The sequence below is a fragment of the Vanacampus margaritifer genome, chromosome 11 (assembly GCF_051991255.1).
Source record: "Vanacampus margaritifer isolate UIUO_Vmar chromosome 11, RoL_Vmar_1.0, whole genome shotgun sequence".
NCBI classification, from domain to species: Eukaryota; Metazoa; Chordata; class Actinopteri; order Syngnathiformes; family Syngnathidae; genus Vanacampus; species Vanacampus margaritifer.
Window position 1 is genome coordinate 7,076,755 of NC_135442.1, and position 24,116 is coordinate 7,100,870.

A 24,116-nucleotide genomic window follows, 5' to 3' on the forward strand; every position below is an offset into this window, starting at 1 on the left:
GTGATAATAATTTTAGGTCACATCGTCCAGCCCTCGTTCGGAGTTTGGCCTCAGAACAAAGTAAATTGTAAGTCAAGGTACCACTGTGTTTGTTTTTTATTTGTATCAATCAATAATCAAGAAAAACATCTTAGCCGCTCCCCAGTCGTCGTACACAACACCCGAACACTTATTTATTTTGATTGGATTGTCGCCACAAGAAGGAAGTTGTAAACTAGACAGACTCCCTGCGCAGGAAGTATCCCATCATTGTCACCTTAAGGTTCTCATTGCAGCTTTTACAACCATGATACTTGTTTTATACTTACAGGCCGTTAAACAACACGATCGTTTACGATTACACAAACTGATCACAGTGCCGAGAAAAGTCGAATTGCTTCGGATTGGCAAGTTTAATTTTTAGGACTCGTTTATGTTGTGTTTATTCCCCCTCTCATGCCCCGGACACTTTGCTAAGTCCAACCCTTCATTAAGCCTTATTACACCCACCACTCACTCAACATCTGGCTTGGGGCTCACAGAATGCCTCATTTGCCCTGTTTTTTATTGCAGCCATATAGTTGGAGCTGTAAATGCCGATGTGCATGTGTATTGTTGTCTGGTGCGGGGACCACGCGCAGGCATGCTAATGTTCATGCTAGTGTCTTCTAGGATTTAGCGACTTGTGTATCTTGTTACCACCAGATAGGACGTAATATGGTTCTGTGTGAGTTGCATAAAACTGAAAAAAAAAAAAAAAAAAGTGGGAACGGAACACAAAAATGGGAACGGAGCACATGTCAGTGTTCCGTTCCCATTTTTGTACATGGGAACACATCACTCACCTACTTTGAAAAAATTGACTGCGCATGACAGTACCATTTATTATTATTATTATTATTATTATTATTAACTACATATAATTCATGCCATTTCTCTTGATGGCACTGGTTCCAGTATGTGTATTTGGATGTTGGATTTTTTATTATTATTATTTTTTTGTCCAATCAGATTTTAGCCTAAATGTGTTGCCTTGTTAATCAAATCTGCCCTCGGTCTTCAGAACCAACAGTGCTGGCCTGTGTAACTTAAGACTGTCTTAGCTCTCCAACCAAACAGATTTCAGTTTCATCCTCCGCCATTTGTCGATGATGTCATCGTTTTCCCGCCGTCCAAGTGTTTGGTCAGAGCAAATCTTCTTACAACCAACCTCGACTAGCAAAATAGTGATGATCTATGTGGTTATATTGTGGTTCTGTATAGTGTTGGTGGTTTCCTTAATGACATGGTAGATGATGTCAAGAGGTCAATTAAGTCAGGTATGTCCACATTAAAGCCTCAGGTTCCAAATTCCACTGAGATTAAGATATAATCCAGTATGATTTTTCTTGGTAATTTTATTTTTAGATCGTTCAGCCTTGGTGGAAGTCTGCACTCTACTGATTACATACTTGTTGAAGTGGAATGACAGTCCCCAGTGACTGTATTGCGTGTGGGGTGCGAGCGGGCTGTTCAGTTCAGTCCCTGGCCTGTGATTGGGTGAAGGTCAGGTGACGAAGTAGCGTGCAGAGGGGGAGACTGGCAGCTCTATAACTCCTTCAGACAGCTTTGTCATCTGTGCCAATGACCCACCAGGGATCCGGCCCTAATATCAAGCCCAATGCTGACGGATGACCTCGACTCCAGCTGTTAAGACGCTGTCACGGACACACGCACCTCCCCGGCCTGTCTGCCAAGTGTGTGCATGGCCGATTGTGTGATTGTGAGTGTGTCGTGTTGCATGACGGGATGTTGATCAACCTTCATCCTACAGGTGAAGGAAGCTGCACCCTCTCAAAGGGCTGCAATTCCATTTTGCATAATGATGGAAAAAGTACTCACATTCTGTTCTTAAGTACAACTTGTGTAAAAAATAAATAAATAAAAAAAAACGATGAGTGAAGTAGAAGCACTGTTTCAAGTTAAGTAAAGGGAGGGGGGAGGGGGGGGGGGGGGTAAAAGTACCAACTGAAATGTAGACACTCTAGGACATCCATCTATTGTGTCAAAAATAACCTAAAATAGGACTGACAACTTTTTGGGGTCAAAAATAACCCAAAAAATGGACCGACTTTTGGGGGTTATCTTGGGTCAAGAACAGCCCAATATTTCAGGTTTTGTACAAAACAACCCAATATTTTGGGGTTTGTATTTTGGGTTATTCTTTTGACCCAACTTTTGGGGTTAAATATATAACCTAACCCCCAAAAAATGTCTGTCACTTTTTGACCAATACTAGGTTATTTTTGACCCAACAGTTTTTGGAATGTAATTACTCCTTGACATGATGCGATTTGTTAGTGTTTCAATGACATTTTCGATTGTTTGTTAGCATTAAGCTAAACAGACCAAAAAGACCATGTGGTTGTTTTAAATACACAACACAAACACACATTTGTCTTAGCACTCGCTATGTCAAAAATAACCAAATTTTGTAAATGAAAAAAAAAAAGAAAGACGAAATGGGACAACTAACTACTTGGGTTTGACCCAACTTTACAACACCCCCAAAAAATCTGATGTTTAGATACAAAATAACCCATAGTTGGGTCAAATTGTTTTACACACACAACACAAACACACATTTTTCTTTACACTCAAAAAAATAATCTAATGTTGGCAACAACAAAACAAAAAAAGGCTGACCCGCTACTTGGGTTTGACCCAACCTTACAACCCAAAACATTGGGTTGTTTTGATACAAAATTACCCATAATTGTCAGTCACTTTTTTTTTTTTAACCTTTGTTTTAAGACTGTAGGTGAGGCCCTTTTATTATATATATTTTTTACCATATATATATTTTGGGGATCCAGCTGTTTTAAGGCTGTAGATGAGGTCCATTCCTACAAGCTAAAATAAGAATTGTCAAAGTATACCTGATGTTGTGGACCATTGCGTGCATTTAATTGTCCACGTGGCTCAAGCACACCTCCCAGCAAAAGGACGTGAGGTGTGAAACACCCCTGGTGAGATTAATTCCGATTTCATGTGCTATACCCACCCTGCCGCCGCTCTCGTATTGTTTCATTGTTCTGCCTGGCTTCTTTCAACACGCGCGGTTCATAGCGGCCCAAGTGTACACTACACTACAGTACATGGCAGGAAGGAAGAGGGGCTTGGCGGTGGGGGGTTGGGAGCAGGATCCCAAACCATAAAACCTGGCAGCCGCCCCGCTGTATTGTTCACGCCACCATTCCCGCCCAGGTCTCAGTGTTCTCTCTCCCCGTGCTCGGTGTATCCTGTCCTTTCAGGGGCTGTAAATGTTGTTGCTGTTGTTGTTGTTGTTTGTCAGACACACATGATTGCAGTCCAAGCTAGCTCATTTGTCTTTGTTCCGTCCACTGCTGGTGGACTGGTGGCAGGAAGGTGGCTGAACCAAAAGGAGAAATAAATGAATGATGGGGTTGTAGAGGTTGAATGCAGCATGCCTTTCACTATTGGAGCAATAAAATAAATACATAAACGCAAATGAAGCCTCTCATTGGACTTTTAACACATTGAAGTGCCTCCCTAGAGCACCACCATGTGGCTGCATGTTTGGAAGCAAGAAGTGCTTCAGAGACAGGGTAACACTTATGGATCACATGTTTCAAATGAGTATTGACTCATAGAAAAGCTTGATTAATATTTTTTTTAAAGATATAATTTGGTTTTATAGGTGATTACCCTGGCGTCTTTCAGTCACTATCCAGTGTTGCCATTTGGTTTCATTTCACAAAAACCTCACTGACGCAGTACGTCAATGTTGTTGAGTCAGCGCCCTCTGCTGGCAGGGTACAGAGAAGGCGGGTTAAATTATGAGCTATGTTAATATGCTCAATGAAAACTGAACCCTGCTTTACTGCTTCACGGACAATGACACAGATAATGAAAAATTATCAATTATTCAAAGATATGAAGGGTTGGATGGTTGTAGTCATTTTAAACATTACTTTAATATCTTATTCTACATAGTTGTTTTTTTCTTGGCATAATTTCCCATACATTTTCATTTCTATTTCCTGTGGTGACTAGACCTCTTGTGCAGTTAATACGTTGTCTTGTCTTCTCCCTCCTGGGTCCAGCAGAACAGTAAAGATAGCCCAGAAAACATGCTCTCTCAATCCTGGCTGTAAATAGCAGCTGCACACTTGGGAGAACTTTTTTTCCTTGTTAACTTTGTGTTAAATGTAACCTTTTTTTTTTTTAGGTCAGAAAACCTGTCATGCCGTAATCGTGTTGATGATAAATTAACAGTTTGCCTCAGGAATGAGCTGCATTTACTGTCATTTTGAAAGTTTGGGAAATTGTGATGGTAAATCATGGATTCATTCCAGTCTCACATATGAGACTTTTTTTTCTTAAAATAATATCAAACCATTAAGTATCTCTCTATAGCATCTATCGCTAATGTAAATAACATGATATCATTGCTCTTGTTCTGGGCCTATATAGGTCAATCTTTGGGCCGTATTCTAGGAGCTCCTGTCAACGATGGGCCCAAATAGTCCGATTCCTTTCCTGGCTGTCTCTAAGTTGGCCGCGGCGCCACTCAAAGTCATGCGGGTCACACGCTTCCCTCCGCAGTCGCTCGCCAGCAGCCTTCCAACTGAAAAATAGACCGGAGGGCTACATGAAGCAAGATAGCTTGACACCGCCATTTGTTCGGCTCAGGTGAACTCAGGCAGACAGCAACAGGGCCACAAGCAACACTAGACACTCATTCTTCAAAGCGCGCTCAATACAGATACACTCAACTATCTGTACTGTACTGCAGACAAGGAGACACTTTCTCTTAGCGGGAGAAAGCAGGTTGTAGGCAGAGATGCTCACATTAATCAGGAATCAGATACTGGATGTCACCACAGGAGCGTTTAATTCACTGCAGTGTAGACTTCCAGAGTTGATCTTACAAATAAATATAAGTCATGCAGAAGCTAGTTTTGTCATTTCAACCCAAATTGAGAATTGCTATCCTGGAACTTAACATTTTGTACTTGTATTGCCTCTCATATGTGATGGTTTACCTAATCAAATGTTTAGTACATGTAGGTGCCCTCGTCCACATGAAGCAGAATTAAAGCACAAATTAATGTGCCAAGAAACAGATTCAAGTTTTCAAGAAAGTTTATGTATTCACTGCAATAGAGTGACGTGGTTTAAATATTCATTATGTGCAAATCGCCAGAGGCAAGAATGAGTTATGCCTTAACTGGTATGCTGATTGTCTCAAGGTCTCATACCGCTGCATGCCCGTATAAAAACAAAACCGCTCTGCGTCGCGTGCGGTGAATTTGAATGTGATCCATCGCTGGTGCCTGCAGGAAATGAAATGTCCTTTAGTTAACGGCACAAATTACAGGTGGCCCACGGTGAGAAGACCTTTGCGACAAATAGATTTAGAGCGGAAATGATTCTCACTTGAATTGCTGCTGTTGAATTGTACCTACGGAGATGAAACGAGCGAGGATATTTGGAGACAGTGTCTGGATCCAGCTGTGATGAAGCAGATGTTAAGGTGGCAATGAATGTGCCAGTTATCATCATTAGATGAGATTAAACTACATTACCGGAAAATTCGGTCTCTTGAGTGCAGCTGTGAAAGAATCGTACCCTACTGAATTAAAAAAAATAAAAAATAAACTAAGAAATTTGGTTTACATTTGGTAGTTGACCATTCTGGTGTACACGCCTTAGCCTGACGGTGGCAGTATTGTGACACAGGTAGAGTTGTTTAACATGCCAAGAAGAAGTCGATGGTTGTTAACTAAACTAAAGCTAATGCTAGCTATCTTCACAAGTTCTAATTGTTACCACATAGCAGAGAGAATACTGTATAAATGTGAGTATTGTTTGGATGTTCTATTTATATGATTACTTTGATGTTTATGTTCAAGTAACAGTTATTTGATGGTTTAAAATGGCTGCAGTAGTGATACTTATTTCCTTTAGCTAGCTAGCTAGCTAGCTGACTTATGTTTGTACACCAAAACTTTGCATTTCATTGATCATTTTGGAACTGTTACCTATGTGTCGAAATGAATGCTAAACGTTCACAGAGGGCAGAATGATGTTATATTTTGTTTTTGTAGAGTGTTGATGGTTTCTCAGCTTATATGTTACTGTGATTTGTCGGCTAGCAAATTTGTGATATTAGAAGAATATGAGGTCACAAAGTGCTTTCAACTTGTGGTGAGGATTCATTTGAGATTTTCAGCTGCTATTTGAGGTGTCAACACTGAAATGCTGCACAATGTGGTCATACAGCAGCACTTTAATTCTTTAAGCCGCACACACGTTGTGATCATATTAGCTCTGAGATAAATCCGTCAGTTCCAAGCAGGCAAATGTGAGCAAACCGGGCTTCGCCGCCAATTTAGGCTTTCTCTCCAGCGGGCGACCTAAGCCTGGTGAGTGATGAAGTGTTGGACTTCAGTAATGAGACTGTTTACAGGGCGTGCTTGTTTCACATGAATCAAGCCCAGTGTGTGGTTAGATAAATACCTGCTCGGCCCTGCGTGCGCCAAGCCAGTCAAAGCTCGTCCCCTCCATGCAGGAAATGGCGGCCAAATTCCTGTGGAATGAATGAAGAGGAAACCTGCGAGTGGCAGGCCAGCCACAAGCGCCCTCTCTGGAAGTCGAGCGGTGGAAAAGCCGTGGCCCTTCCCCTGGCGAGGACCCCGGGCCGGGGCCCGCTAGGTGAGACTGATGGAATAATAATACACATCCTGAGTGTTCTTTTCATTAGCAGCATGGCTTCGTGTTTTTCATCATGCGGCTGAGAGAAATGGAGAGACCCTTATTTCTGAGCTGGACAAATTACCTTTTCCCCTGTGGGAGATGCAGCAGCATTCAATATTGCCGTGTGTGTGTGTGTATTTGTGTCAGGGTGATGTAGCTAGAGGTTGTGGCTGGTTACTGAGATTTCCTGTGGAAACGATAATTATCTACAACACGCACCAGTACTGATAACAAACTACAGAAAACATCATTCGAAATAAAACGACAGGATTAATTTCTCCTTCCAGAAGATTTAGACGTGTTGCGTAAGGTTGATAAATAAATTAGCTAAACGGGAATCTAGACATGTCATCCTTTTACTTCTGAGGCTTGGTTAAAAACGGGAAAAAATGAGTTTAGTTGTTTCCTATTACTTATCAGCTTGCGAATATCACATGACCAAACTCAGAAAACAGGTGAGGCGTGATTGGCTGTAACAACTGTGATGTCAGTTTCAGTCGACAACACGGGGCAAAATGGCCGCCCCCTGAGATGGATTTTGCTGCTTAATTCATATTCCACAAACACAATATTAATCAGTATGTCGTTTTTAGATTTGTGAGAGCGCATATAACATATTATTGTAAATATTATTTTTGTGTTGACTTCCCTTTTATAAAACTCTAGAACAGCGTATTTCTGTTTCCGTTATTTCCAAGGGAGCATTTGTTTCAAAATCCAAATTTGACCAGTGTCACGGAAAATATTTTAACTCATTTGCTCCCAAAAACGTATAAATACGTTCTATTTTAAATATATACAATGCTCCCAAAGATGTATTTATACGTTTTTATGTTTGTTTTTTTATGCTAGAGCATACTAAAGGCATTGATGCAGCCTCTGAACTGAAGAGAATGCTTGAAGCTATGATACTTGTTACAACAATGGCCAGCAGGTGGCAGCAGAGTATAAGAGAACAACCAGGGCAATGTTGCAAAAAGCTCTTTCCCCCACCGTTTTAAACAAATTTGTGAATAATGATGAAACTTATCTATATTCTAATGCTAAATGCAAAATGGAAACAGATAGAAATATACTTTTTTTTCCTAATGAAAGAAGAGACTCTAATCTTTCTTTTGGTAGGGTCTGTGTTTTTATAGCAATTGAACACAATGTTCTGTGGGCTTTGCAAAATCAGTCAAAATCGAGTAAAACAGCCGGGAGCGAAGGGGGTTTCTTCAGGGAAAATGGCTGGGAGTAAATGAATTAAGTTCCGCTGTACTCTTTATCCAAATGACTTGAGCACTTATGCTAGCTGGGCTAGTCTTCTTTTTAATTGTATCGGTCCATAATGGACTATCCTGCATTTGTACCTTTTTCACAATTTCTATTAGTTCTTTCCTGGATTTCCTTGTGAACAAAGATGCCCTCAAATAACACTTTGTTGTGTCAGGTTAAGCTTCGAAATTGAAAACAACAACCTCCATTGATAACGTGTGAAAATGCCAGGCAGTTTGACCCGAAGTTAAGGACACATTATCGGTGATTCATACCAAGCCAAGTGTTCCCTCCATTAACTCCACAACGCAGCTCATATCCTAGCTGACCTATTTTCCCAATTACCTCCGCCGTTACTCACAACTTCCTGTCCACGCCGTCACTCAAGATCCGATCTCAAAGGAACTCTTCCGAAGGCCACATTGGCACACATCTTTTTGCATCCTTATTACCTGGCCCCACAGTCAAAGAGTTACTGCGCCTTTCAAATGTAAGCACCGGGAGCGATAAATCTCTTGTGCTAATGCAGACGCTTCAGAGTTTCTGATTGTAAATAAAGTCATGGTAGACGTGGGGTATTTACTGCGTAGGGAGAGCCTTGAGCAAAGGGCTGCCCTTCTGCTAAAAACATATGGGTGTGTGGGTTTGCAGCCAATCGGGATGCACTTTGAAAATATCGCTACCTGTGATTTTTATGGTATAGAAGTATATATGCGCCATCTGACTTTGTACTTGAATGTACAGTGGTACTTTTGAGTTTTTCCAGTTGTGAACCAGTCACCAATTTTTCTGCTTTGTGTTGCGAAAATTAAGTCTGCTAGCTTAATGCTAACACATAATGGAAAGGTCATAGACTAAAAAAGCTAGCTTTATTTTCAAAGCAGTTGTTTACCTTTAAATAACACATTTTAACACATGATAAATACACAGATACAGATAGAACTTATAACAATTAGTGCTAGCTAACTACCCTTCAAGTGTCAGTGTCACATGACCAATGAAGTGTCACTTGATTGGCTGAATGTTGGCTGAATATAGGTATTACTTTGCTCATAATGATGTTGACGTCTTATAGTATCTGAGTTTGAATTTGAATTTTGACATGGATTAAAAAAAATAATAATAATTTGCATGTTGAATTGTTTGCGCATAGTTTTTTGGGGGAGATGCTGAATTTTTACATATTTGAATGGCTTTTTAAAATTCAAAGTTTTTCAGATTCAGATAACTTTATCTTCACACTTTATTAATTAATAAATAATAATAATTACAATTATTATAATTAATAACAGTTTTATTTTGATGCAAAAAAAAGTTATAGGAACTAAAAATTCAGACTCATATGGCACAGTATTTGAAGAAATTGTGACTTCAGACCACATGACACACATTCATTCCATCCATCCCCATTGCCTCAACGTTCCCGATGTGTTCATATTTCAGCAATAAAAAATCTCCTTAGGCAATAGTTGTCAAATAGCAAAGAGGACCGTTTATTCTGGGTCAATATAGCTTTTCCTTCCTCCTCATCATCATCTGAGCGTCATCTGTCTCCGCGCCCTAACGCCACTGACACATTAACGGCCTCTGATAATACATCCATCCTGTCACAAGCAGCTGATAATCAAGTTGTTACCACGGCAGCCATCGACATTTGCGCTTAATCAATGTTCCATCTTCTGCCACCAGAGACGTTGCTACGTTCTTTTGTGTGACCAGAGCTTATGTAATGTGTATTGTACAGTATATACCTTACAAAGACATTTCATAATATACTATGGATCACTGCTATTTAGGCGAATCACACAACCGATTTGAACTGATTTAATATAGCCTATCATCGCTAATTAGAACGTATTGTAATGCAACCGCAAGTGGTCAAAAATAGACACAGCCACCAGTGCATTTTTAATCACTTTATTGAACAAACAGGAAGTAAACAAGAATGTGATCAGGGCATTTATTCACAAGCTGCTGATGGCCACAACCTAGCCAACTCTACAGTTTCATTTGCTGGCGCCCACGTCACTCACCAGACCAGACCATGGATACTTGTGTGAAAAATCCAAATTTAATCGATGCAATTTTTCAAGTCAAAATATCTGTTGCTTGGCAGTGTTTCGATTATTTTGGCCCAGAGTGGAAATCACCTTCACGCAGACCATCAAGTGCCGGTCGGATCGGAATGGACCACACACAGGTATCATGGAACACATTCCAGATGGCTGGCCAACGATGCAAACTCCCTTCCCGGTCGGTAAACGTGGCAGACGGCTTCAGCCTACGGCATCTCGCGTCATCTGCTGCGGACGTCTAATCCTAAAAAGTGCGCTTTGCTTCCGTAGGTGATGTTAATGAAGTGCCCTAACACACGTTATCTGCATGGTCGGCATGAAGGAAAGTATCCCAACGGGTATAGTACAGATGGAGCTATTAAAGGCGAGCCACAGCATTCCTGTGCCAAACATATTGGAAAATGAGGAACAACAATGGATCCTATTTAGAATATATAGCTAAAGTTGACAGAAAAATAGCCACGAGAGATGAAGGATATTTTCTATAACAATAGCCCGAGAGTCTCTATTGTGAATATTTATTCAGGTTTGTTTAGCATGTTACAGACTCCATATTAAAACGACACCCAAAAATACCTTCTCGACATTGCATCATCACACATTTAAACTCGCTTCTTTCTCCACAGCAGTTGACATAAACTTCCAGTCTGCATTATTTCTATTTGACACCATTTGGTCCTTTAATAGGAAGCTCCGCTAGCGGGAGGGGGTTCTATTTTTTCTGGCATATTCTATCTCTCATCACGGGGTCTTTTTCCTTGCAGTGCTCAGAAAGTGTCAGGAGACAAGGTTGATGATGATAGGTTAAAAGTAATGCAGAAATGACATTCTGGCTACTTGGTTTTATTATGTTTGTGCTGATTACCGTCACATGGAAGCATCTTCTCTGCATGAGACGTGTAGTTAAAAACAGGTATGGCAAGTAGGCTACCCGGTAATCTTTAATTTGCTTCTCAAATGTATGATTTCACTTTTTGCCCATTTGCACGAGGTTTAGGACTTGATGCCATAAGAACACAGACTGGCCGTATCGTTCCATTACACCAATTAAAAAAAGACCTGGTGTGCGAAAACTGAGTAACCTGTGCAGCCTCACTCTGCTTTTCTTAAGTGTGGACAATGAATAGTCAACAGTTTTGCTACCCCAAAAAAAAAAATGCAGTTAAACAGGTAAACATATTTTGTAGTTGCCTACTTGATGAAAGTCCACTCGAAATTTAATCGATTATGTGACGCAATCATCAGTGATGATCAGTGTCACAAATTCTAAGAAATTCAAAAGTTCCAGTGATCTCTAGATGACGTGCTATGAACATATTACTCATCAAGTTGTTTTCAAGTTCTTGTCGTCTCTGCTTAATCTGCCGTAGTCTAGTCTTCTTTAACTACGATGACTTGCATCAGCGGGTTATGCAAATGATAATGAGCATAGAGCGTTTTCTGTATGTGTGTGTGTGTGTTTTTTTGTAAAGATGCTGACAGAGCGGCAAAGATCTCAAAGTTTGAAAACACTACTCAGAGCGGATATACAATGTGAGCTGGAGTGAAGATATAGATCACAGTTTGACAAATGATTATGATGATTCTGATGTTTCTCACAGACATTTCCACGTTTTCATTTCCTGGTAAATTGTCTGCGCTTACCCCCTCCCCGCCTCCTTTCTTCGCTTTGTGGTTTTATTAAAGCTAACATTTGTCAGCGGAAAGATTGTTGATATGCAAAGTGCGTGCGTGCACACGCCCCTCTCACGCGTTACTAAAACTGGCTGTTTGAGAAATGACATATGAGAATTGCCCTGCTTTGACACAACAGATAAGACACATGAGTAATGTGCAGAAGATTTTAGAGTTATTACTCTTTATTACATTTATATATCTGTTATTTGTGCCTAGTATTTTAGGGCTTATGTCACCAAAGAGAAAGTGTTGCACTTTGGGGTGTTTCAAAGATGTATGGAAGCAATTCCCAATAATTGAGGATGAAAAATTTCATTACAAAGTCAAAATTAAGAAAATACATTTTCGATGGTAGCTCAGTAGCCTAATGGTTTGTACATCTATCTCAGAGTAATCCGGAATGTTTTGATTGATATTGAAATCAAGATTCCTAAACACAATTATCCCTTGATTTAGAAATAGTATTTATTCAGCTACCGAAAATCAACTTTAAAACCTGAAAGGACAACTAGAAAATAAATTAGTACCAATTAAAATAATATATTAAAATACTTCAGATTTTCCCTCATTTTAAAAACTAAACTTAATGAAACACTCTTTTTAAAGTATTCTTTAGCACCTGTTCTCACAAGCCCACTGTCAAAAAATGAGACTAAATAAAAGGCAAACCATAGTTTTTTCTAGTTGTTTATTTGTCTCTCCCAGTTTAAGGTTTCTGCAAAGCTGACAAACCAAACGAGATCATTAAATATTGCATAATTAAACACTAAAATGTTCAACCAAACGATCTAAATTTATCCAACCAAAGTCTGCTACCTTAATGCTAACATTATGAAAATAAGGGCTAATGGAGATTAGCATAGCTGTTACGGTAATTATAAACAACTGCTACTTTAACACACACGGAGCAGCAACACATAAACGCAGAGCTTACAAAAATATTCACAGGCATATGTTCATTCTGCTCAATGGGAACGACTATTAATGGATATGAGTCTTTCTTTTGCTTCTTAATTATGTGTTGAATCCCTTCCAATAGATCAGTACTCCCCAGCATGTTGTGGGACAGCGTGGTACTACATTGAAGGCAAGTGGTTCCTAAATTTCAACATGCCTGTAGACTGTGAAAACTCATTAAACATTTTTTTTTTAAGACAATCGCTTAATAATCTATTCTATGCTATAGCGGCATTAGCAGGGGTGCTAACGATGAATCATGGCATCGCTATCTATCTATCTATCTATTTTATCCAATCTAATCTATCTGCTAGCCAGCTAGCCAGCTAGCCAGCCAGCTAGCTAGCTAAATTACTGGTTGTCATGTGAATTGGACTGAGGGACAGATTGTGTAGCAGTGTTTATCTATTCCAAGTTTGATTTTTTATTTTATTTTATGCCCAAGTATGTCCCTTAAAGAATGAGTTATTAAAAAAAAAAAAGCAAATTCATTCTACTGAATGTAATTTCAGTTCCTGAGATAGAGCGAGAGGATCATGCTGCGTGAGGAAATTGTCCCACTAAGTGACTCTTCCCCCTCACATTGCTGAGCAGCATCTCGCCATACAAATGGCAGCGCAGCCTATTTGTCAGGAGGCGCACATGGCTCTCTACGTCGAGTCGCCGCGGAGCCAGCAAAGGCTGCTGTTACCACTCAGAGTGGTGTTGAGCTTGTCACCTCGGGCTCTCCCTGCTTTCCACTGCACCGCCGTTCTGGAGACTGGCTGCTTCCATTACAAAAATCATTAGAGGAATTACGCAGGCCCTTGCTATAGATTTCTGTGTGATGATTGCCCTTGGATTTAGTTCACTTCGTACGGCAATGTGTACGGCTTGAATAAAATGCCACCTGCATAATACACAGTGGGATCTGTTCAATTACACCAGATTGTGCAATTGTATCCAAATTTGGGGGGAAATTACCTTTAAAGTCACAAAATACAACAGTTCAACATGCACACAAACTTAATTCAGTAAGTTCACATGGAGTTTACTTTTTTTGTGGCATTGATCTATTCCAAAACAGGAGCAGCTTCAACATACGGTGTATGGAGAAGAATACAAATGTGTCTCAAATTCAATCAATTCGACATTTACACATTTCGCATTAAACAAAAAAAAAATTATGAACAATGGCTCATATCTTGAAAAACTTGTAAGTCAGGTCACTTATATCTCAAGGTGTTACTGTATTACATAAGAAGCAATCAAAATGTTTTTAAGTATTAAAATTATGCAGGAATTGGTCTTGTGAAAAGTATTTTCCCATTAATGAATCTGTATAACAGATGAGTTTCACTTTTTGAATTGAGCTACTATCAAAATACACTTTTTAACGATATTCTAATTTATTGAGATACACATGGTATGTAAATAAGTAGAATCCAGTTCAAAACCGTTTGCACTACTATACACATTCTCTTGGTACCAGTATTTATTTCAAGATTTACATACACGAACTTGCATACTTGTATGGCATGTAAAATAGTAGTTGACAAATTCATCCTCACTTAGAGTTAAGACTTAAGTAACTAACTCAAGATTTAACTTAAGACACTTAAATTAGAACTGCTATGTTTTCTTTTAACAGTTTTTAAATAATTTTACAGTCATTGTCTACGCAGGTTTTATGATAACAACAAATTTCTTATTAGTATTCACATTATTCCCGATGGGAAAAAATAGTTTGACAAACCGGAAAGAAATTGTAAACCAGCGAGTTTCAAGAGTAAAGTACAAAAAGTGCCACCTTGACAAGAGTCGCCTTTTTTTATGGAGAAAAACCACACCCTTTTTTCTCCCTGCATCGTGATTGGTCGGATCAAACGTGTCACCATCCAGTACCATATCAGCTCCTACACATTATTTGAGATTATGAATGTCTGCAGTACCGCCTATGAAGGTACTTTACAAGGCTGCCTCCTATCATGACAATATTCCCTTTTATTCAGCTATTATGAAAATAACCCGATTGCCCATTAGAACCTGGGCAGCTGCCTCTGGGACTATTTTCTGCATATTGATGCTCTTCACTGAGCTTGAGAAAATTGCTTTTGTTTTCATGGGGATCTTTAGGATTTGTATTTTTTTTTATGGTTGAATATGTTAAAAAAAAAAAATGAAGCAATGCACTGGTAGTGTTTTGGATGGCATCTTTCAGTGGAAACTCTTGACATCAAGAAACACAAACATACACTGTTGTTTCTCTGCTTCTGTCATCTGGTAATAATCAAACAATCATTCCAGATCTGTGTGTATTTGCAGCAAAGCCCTCCCCCCACTCACCTCTGCACAATCATTTTTCATGCTTACGTTGTCATGACCTGCTGGAGTGTGTATTCGGGGGATGTTTCTGATGCGCTGTCCCGAGCCGCAGAATAATGTAAGAGCACTGGTGTGTTTCCTCGGCGGCCGGGGGGAGCGGATTGCCATAAAATATTAATGACTCGGAAGCCCGGCCACATGACAAGATGAATGTAATTGGCCCTCGCGGCTCTATCTGCGCATGTTAATGAGATGGGATGGTATTTAAATCAGCGGCGCCCCGGACGCGAAAGCCACAAACAAAGACACGGGCAGAGAGCAGGGAGGCAGCGCACATATGAAAATATCATTTTAAAACTCTGCATTATTTATGCCTTTTGATTGAATGTATTTATTTGTGGAGAGAGAACAGAGGTTAAGGTGAGCGCCTGTATGGAATGCAATTATTCGATACCCTTGTACGCTCTGAGGCCAATTCAGCGCACTAGTAGAACCACTGTCTTACTAGTAATGTTTTTTTTTCTCCCCATACTACTATATGATGTTGCACACTAGTTGGACAACTATGTGTTACTAGTGTAATCTACTAGCGCTAGATATTAATGGCTAATACATGTCAACTGGTGCACAATTTTGTCTCACTAGTAAGATGTAGTTGTGCTACTACAGCAGTACGCCAAAGTTGTACGACTAGCGAGAACACAGTGCGCTAAAGGTTCAACAATTAATGAAATTAATCAAATACGTGTTTTTGAGAAATTGTTTCAACTTCAAATTGTCAAAATATTTTTCGATTCCTCTAATCATTTCGAAATTCGCCAGCATCTGCGTCAACAGTTTTGGGATATTTATTTATTTCTTTTTCCTGGATATTTATTTATTTAAATTTTCTTTTGTGGCATACTACGGACCAAACCAGTAACTGAACCATCAGCAATTTATGTTTTTACATTTTCTGCACTGTCAATTTGAAACCCTAGAGTGTACTAGTACATGGACCATAACATGAATATCCTGGATATCCACTAGTAGCAGTTGTAGTAATACTGAGGCCAAAGACCTATACAGACGCTCCCCACCTTACGAACGAGTTACGTTCCGGACGATCGTTCGTAAGGTGAATTTGTTCGTAAGTTGCTTCAGTGCTATATTTTGTATTATAATTTATGTTTAAAGCCTATATAAGTATATTGAAGGTTTATATAAGTATGTTTAAGGCTTGTACAAGTAACCTGCATTGGTTTGTACTGAAAAAAAATTTATAAAATGGAGAGAATACGTACAGTACTGTACTGTACTACGTATGTTAGAGAGCGAGAGCGAGACACACACACACACACAGTATGTACATGTACGTAATAAGATAAATAAAATGAAGTTTAACTTACTTTTGGAAGATGTCCTCGATGCTTAAGGAGATGATGGAGGAGGAGGAAGAGGAGGATTTTAATATCATGAGAGATTCTTCGTCGTCGCTGGAATCGGCTTCAAAAGTTATTTCCTGCTTCATGGGGACCGGCGTTTTCTTCCTCCTCCTCCTCGCCACGTTGCTCAGCCTCCAATGAGCTCTCACAGCGCCAATCGTCGGTATTACGCGCAATACAAAATCTAACTTACAGCATTTCTTTCCGAACATTTTTCGACATACTGTACGCGCAGAAATGTTCGTATGTACCGTTGTTCGTAACTCGAATGTTCGTAAGTAGGGGAGCGTCTGTACTAGTGCATGCTTAAGATAGCCATGAATGATATCCCAAAAATATTACTACGGAAAGCAGTTTTGATAGATATCCAGTTTAAGGTCTATATATTTACTAGTACTCTCCATGTTCTCACTAGTAAGACAATTCAGCGCGCTAGTAGAATGACTGTTTTACCAATAACGTTTTTTCCCCCATATGTACCTGACACTACTGTACAACATTATGCACACTAGTAGAACAGCTTTGTCAATGATGGCACTAGTAGTACATGATAATAGTGAGGCAAATTATTACTACAGACGTATCTTGACACCTGTTATTTCAAAACAGCAAAAATCAATCTCAGTGAATGAAAGCCAGCGTGTCTTCAGCAGAAACCTGCTGTAATTGAGTGTGAGTAAAGGCTCTCCGATTCTGGGAATGAATAAGGTGGGGGGGAAAAAGTCAGCAGATGGGAAACGGTGTCACTTTACTTTCGTTATTTGGACAACTTTTATCTTCCATGCGAGAGCACTGTGGTCATCCTCACTAGCACCTCGTAAAAGACCCGAGCAGTCATGTGACACTGGCGGGACTTGAGGTGTGATGCATTCAAGCTCTGGTGTCTCGGACAAAAATCCTGGAACACTGTGTGTGTGTGTGTTTTTTTTTGTTTTTTTTGTTTTAAATCTGTGTGTGCGCGTTTGTGTGTGTTCTCATGCAGACCCCGGCGGCCCGTGGAGGGGGGAGGTGGCAGCAGGAGGACAGATGGTCTCCCTCATGGTGGCTGAAATAAAAGAGGGAATTAGACGACTCCAAGGTGTACACTCTGACGGCAATTACGGCAAATAGATTGGAAGTGGACCTCCAGGCACCCGGGGAGGCGGCTCCTGGGGGGAAGAGCTCCACCTCACTGCATCTGGTTTGTGCGCCACCACAATAAGAGCAGCTTCAGAATCAGAATCATCTTTATTGGCTACACAAGGAATTAGCCTGGGGGGTGGGGGGGGGGGGGGGGACAAGAAAAGCCTGGTGGGCCACCGGGCTAATAAAACGCTGGGTGAAAGCCTGGTAATGTATTGGCATGTGGGAAGAAGCTATGGGAATTTTCTATAGCAAATTTCTAATAATCCATACACAAAATACAGTAACATACACTTATTGTGTAAATTATGGCTGTGGCAAATATTATTTCAATCACAACATACAATTGATAGGTCTACACACCCTGTTCAATAGGTGATGAGGATTTAAAAAAATATTTCAAGAGAGGAAATAAGAGTGAACAACTGAGATAATGTGGTTGCATAAGTGTGCACACCCTCTTATAACCGTGGCTGTGTATAGAATTTACCAGTCAGATTCAAGCTAATGTTAAAGAATTCCGCACACGCCTGCCACCATTTTAAATGCCTCTGACTAACCCGAAATGAATTTCAGATGTTCTAGTAGGCTTTTCTTGACATTTTCTTTCTTTCTAGGAGAGGCATGTGGAACTTGGAACTGTTTACTGTGCCCTCCGCCTTGTCTAAAGCCTCTGTTCCAGCTGAAGAGGAGCGGCCCTGACGCATGTAGATGACACCATCATGCTTCACTGGAGGTATGGAGTTGGTTTGTGTTTATGGCAAACTACCTTTTGAAATTTTGGCCAAAAAGTTCAACCTTGGTCTCATCAGACCGTGACATGTTTTCCCCACATATGTTTGGGAGAAAATATGAACTCAAGTTAGAACTTTATGGCCATAATTAAGAAAAGGTTTGTTTTGGAATAGGTTAAAAAAATTTTAGATCGCAATCACCCAGCGTTTGAACAGGGGTGTGTAGACTTTTTATGTCCACAGTAGATCTTGAGCACCCACTAAAATTGTTTTTTGTTTCTCCCCCACTTGTCCCTACCTCTTGATGAACAACTTAAACATGCTTCTAATAGTAGTAATTATGCGCTAAACTTCTCTCATCATACATCCAATCTAAACCGTTTAGCCTTTGAGAAAGAAGGGGGGAAAAGTGAGCTACATGACTCAGCAGAAATTACATCATGCTAATTGCTTTGGTCATGGCGAAACCTAATGTACAGTAAATCCCCTCTTCTAGTTTTCTTATTTCTTCAGTGTTTTCAGTTGTAAATGAGTATGTCAGTCAAACTAAAGCAACTTTTATCAACAAAAGACGCTATCATTTTCTTTTTTTGTCCTTGTTTTGATTTTATAGCAACTACAACATTAGCATCAACACATTTATGTTTGAGGTGAACTAATCCAATTGAACGTTTTAATGCGTGTAGAAATGTTTTTATATGTTTTTCTATATCGAAGAAGTTCACACCCGCAATGAATGGGACCTCACTAAATAATATTTCCAGACCCGTTTTTTTTTCTTTTTGAGTAGTTGGGTGACAGATTTGCAAACAAACAATTTCAGACATCCCTGCAAGCTGTTTTGGTTTAGTTATTCAGCCGCCTGCAGGAGTTTGAAAGCAGTCAATTATTTTTGTCTTGCCCGCTTCCGCCTATTGATTTTCTAACGATTTCCCTTGCCGCTCCAAGTTAGGATATGCACCGATTGAATTAAATAAACCACCACGATCAATAGAAAATATGTAACACATCCGCAGTTTGCTTTAATCGCCTGTGGAACTCTGTAGCGTGGAGAATTCCGTGTAAGTGCAAATACAAACAAGTGGAAACACACTTTTTATAGATCGCCTACAAGTATTTGGAATAAGACAGAATTCAGTGTTATTTTCCGAAGCCATGCAGAACAGTAGGGAACAGAAGAAGCCATTAATCCGAGCCCCGTGGCTGAATGAAAGCAAAGACATTAGAGAATAAGTGTCTCACCCAAAAACCTTGTGTTCCCATCAATGCATAAATGATAAAGATGCGTAATGAAAAAAAAAAAAAAGGCTCCTTGCCAAAGGCTGTAAAAATAACATTTGGGTTGAGAAAAACCTTACGTGATCCATTAACCCTCTCCCAAAAAAAAACAAAAAACGCTTGTAACGTTAATTCCCGTCCTGCCACATGTCCTGAAATACCCACAAGACAAGAGTGGTAAAAAAAAATAAACTTTTGTGAGTTACCCTAACTCTTTATGCTTCCATTTGCGCAAATTATCTAAAAGCTAAAAATTTAAGAGTGCAGTTTTATTTTTTATTAAAATTAACAACTGATCCTCAGACTAACAAATTGCATCCTATTGTCACAAACACATTTGACTGTGTTCTTTGTTTATTGTGACGCTGGCCTAAACTGTATATTATTGCATCTCGTACTCTCACGAGGATTTACACCGAATGTTTTCTGGCTACAAAATGAGAAATACGTTTGTACTGTGTCCAATGTAAATAAGACCAACTTTTGGCCCGTGAGTTATGGCCTGCGGAACCCGCTCTGCAACCTTGTTGCATAAATTCATGAACACTAAATCACTGGCTTCTGAAAAACTAAAACAAAAAGACAAAACAATTCACAAAGACTAATTAGGCACTGCATATACTGTACATGTGTGAATAACGTATGTTAGATATGTAAAATAGTTAATGCACCTTTGCACCCCCCCCCAACCCCCACTTTAAATTATAATACAGGGAACAATAGGACCATATTTGTGTACAGCAAATATATTGAGAAAAATAAAAGGTTATGAAGGGGATAATATTTGGATTTCTATGCAAATATGTTCAACAGGTATTGTGCATTGTACTTCTACAAGCAAATGGAACCCATTCCGTTCCAAAGCTAATATATGTCCATAATATAGCAATTGTTTTGTATATTACTTTCCTAAAAACACAAGCAGAAAAATGTTTGATTTGATTTCTATCATTTTGTTAAATTGGACTGGCAGAAAATGAACACATCTGACCTTCTGTGTGCAAGCCTCTGTTTGTGTTGGCGTAGAAAACGTTGCGGCTTGGAGAAAAGTCTCCTGATTTGGACTCGCAAGTCATAAATCACATGCATCATATTTCTCCACATAATTGTTCAACCTGACCTGTGGGTAAAAGAACAAAGTTGTATTCTAATTCTACATCTGTATTTATTATGTGGGGATTGCAATGCTCTATTTTGCTGATTAAATCCCAAATTAAAGTTTAGACAAAGACTAAGCAGCTAACAGCAACAATATTACACTTCAGCTTGATGTGATAATCTAATGTGCTTCAATGATGACTGATAGACTCAGTCCAATATTCTTCATCCATTCAACACAGGGCAATCATTTATGCACATTTTTCTCTCTTTAACCTTTTTGGTCTCTGGGCCTGGAACAGAAAAGTGACTACTGAACGTGACTATTTCTGGTGAGGGAAGCACAGCCCAATAAAATACGATCTCACACAATGATTAATCTAACAACTCAATGACAGTGAACAATGTATTTGCATTCAAGCAAAGTGAACATCGCAGCAATTAAGTCTCAACGATCGTCCATTGTTGTCATGCAAACTGTAATCGCAAAACATTTAGCCCAACGCGAAAAAGCACCTTATCGGATGTTTGAAGTCTTTAAAGAACTATTTAATATCCTCCATGAATGGTTTTAATAGAGTGAGCCATATTTCAGGTGGCCTGCGTCTCAGATTGTATCGCTGCTCAACATTTGTCACCTGTCAAATTATTTTCCCCCTCGCGTGTCGTGTTCATTTGTCAAAAGAACCTCGCACAAACTCGCCTGCTGCTTCACATCCTACTAAATCTGATTTTAGGAGAGGGAGGAGGGACTTTTTATTTTTATTTGGATGTCATCTTAATGATGATGCTGTAATAACAAAACTACAGATCTCTATAAATGGCATTTATCTGAATAATAATGACTACACTGTAAAGTGAAAATGAGTCAATGTTTTGGCAGTGTGGTGTGCATGCATTCAATATTAGCCACCAGATATAAATAAATATTGCTGTAATCCAGCCCCCCCCCACACCCCCAATTTTTTTTTACAAGTTCACAATGCAATTTGTGTCAAAATTGAAACGTGTAATCGATAGAATGGTTGAAATATATCTCTTAAAAGGAGGAGTAACTGCTAGCTAGATTTGAATGTAGCCTCACTACGCTAGCATTAGCACTGTAAAACCCCAACCACAGCCTAAATTGGTAGCATGAATTCATAATGGAGTGTTACCATAATACCAGGTGTCAGTTTGAATTTGAATTTTTTGTTATGTGCAATCAATTAAAAATCTAAAAGACGTGATAAAACATACCTGTAATGCAAACATGTTGCTTGGGAACCAGATAGGGATGATTTTAGCTTGTTTTAAACAAATCATTTAACAAATGTAGTACTGTTTTTGTTTGTTTGTTTGTTTTTTAAATAGGACTGTGCAGAAATTCAGGAATATGGAAAATGATCCAAACATTTTAATGATGGAATAGTTTGAATCAGTCAAGAAATGTAAAAGAGGACGATAAATATGTAAAACATTCCTTAATTTGGGAATTTTATTGTGGAAATTTGGGAATGTGATAGCTAGTTTCCAAGATGTCCTGAATAAGTCGAACAGTTTGAAGTTAGATAGTTTCAATTGGTATGAAAATTTTCAATTTTGATAATGTTTCTATTGATTTTTATTGGCAGTTATTATAATGGAAATGTGGAACTGCGGGAATTTCAAATCCACTTGAGAAGTTGTCAAGTCGACAAACAAGGGATGAAAAGTTTTATTTACAACATTAGGGTTGTGATGCATCTAACTTTAGAAAAAGTATTATGCACTGCATTTATTACACGTTTTATACTAGAATATTTTTGTTGTGTTTTTACCACACAATACTTACCATGATGTTTTTTTTTAAATCTTGCAGACAAAAAATACAAATAATAATAATAATAATTGTAAGACTAATAAAAACTAAACTAAAATGAACCATTAAAAACACAACTAGAAAAATTCCCGCTCTCTGAAAACTAATTAAAATGTACGATTAACAAAAAACAAACAAAAAAAATCTCAAAGCAAAATAAAAACAAAAATGACAATTCCAAACTGTGAGATAGGTAAACAACCCGGATTGCAAATTCCAAAGCCAGCATTTTGCCATTCCCAGTGGTTAACACCAAGTTTTTTAAACACCAAAATATTTCCACAGTGCCCAATCAACTACTTCATCGTATTCTTCCAGCTACTTAAAGGCACGTGTGAATTACGGCCGAGTATGCTATACGCATTTATTCTTCCCTCCTGACAGTTTTATGGAAGTCATTATCCGCTTTGTGGCTATGGCTGTGAATGGAGAACCTGTAGGGGGTTTTATGCGTAGCCAGTAGCTCCTCCATTCACCGCATTTAATATCCTCACACGCTCATGCACACACGCAAAAATGCAGGTTAGCATTTGAGGAGGTGATGGTGGTGCTGCTGCTAGCGTATGTGGGGGGGGTCCAGGGTATCCAAGCGGTTAGCTGTGCTGACACGCACAGCGCCGGTGGATGCGAGGGAGTTTTATTTAGCTCAGGTGCAAAGGCTCATTATGGCGGCGTTAATGAGCAGCAGATGTAGCTGAGTGCGGCGGCGGGGGGGGCGTCGAGGGGGGGGGGAGGTGTGGCCTGTCCGTGGCGAGCCTACACGGGGGTCCTGTCCAGGGATTCCCAAATCCCCCTCCTAACTGCAAGCATTCGTTTGTTACTATCGACTCAGCAGCGGCTATTAGCCAGCGCCGAAATCTGCCGACTGTTGTGATTTAGCGAGCATCTCCCAACCTTGGGCGATGGGCACAGCCTCTACTGGGATAGTCGTGGGCTCAGCAAGGATTTAGACCCGCTTTAAACTCGTTGAATGAGCATCTTTAATTGGACTATAAGATGGCAATCTGCATGCTTATAATTGGCTACAAATTGTATAAGAAACAACAATAGATAAATCAACAGTAAATTGTCTTTAAAATGTAATTAGGAGCCTTTTTTGTAGAAATAAAAACATCCAGGCCCGTTTTAAAAACAAAAATCATTGGGCCGAGTCCTGATGTGTTACGGTCTGTCTCGGGATCCTAATCAGGACAACAAGCACTATAGCGGGGGTCATCAATGCATGTATGTTGTAAAAAATAGATTGCCAGTAACGGGCCATTGAGATTTCCTAGGAATGTCGCAGAAGTAATTATTTGAAAATGTAAAAACTCACATAAAAAAAGATGTATAGAAAGCTAGTTTTTGGATTTTCAAGATGATGCAGATTTGTGTGTACATTTTCAACTGAGTTACACAGGTCATTTTATGTTTTGTTTTTTTTATGTTAATGTTAGTACGTCTGCTTCACACTTTGATCTTGGCTCTGACTTTCCTGTATATAGTTTGCATGTTCTCTCTCAATACACGATGGAAAGTACAAAACATATTTTCCAAACGCACTTAATCAAATAAAGTGAGATGTGCAAAAAATAATAATAAAAGCAACCACACTTTGCAAAATTAAAAA

General features: G+C 39.3%; 1 protein-coding gene across 1 annotated transcript in view; it reads left to right on the top strand.

The window, feature by feature from the left end:
- Window positions 1–24,116, top strand: part of LOC144060061 (uncharacterized) — an 85,209-nt gene that overhangs the window by 38,198 nt on the left and 22,895 nt on the right. Inside the window, exons 3-5 of the mRNA XM_077579199.1 lie at window positions 6,557–6,699; window positions 17,418–17,615; window positions 18,175–18,293. Coding sequence (XP_077435325.1) covers window positions 6,557–6,699; window positions 17,418–17,545 — 271 coding nt within the window. The 3' untranslated portion in view covers window positions 17,546–17,615; window positions 18,175–18,293. The remainder of the gene's footprint in view (window positions 1–6,556; window positions 6,700–17,417; window positions 17,616–18,174; window positions 18,294–24,116) is intronic.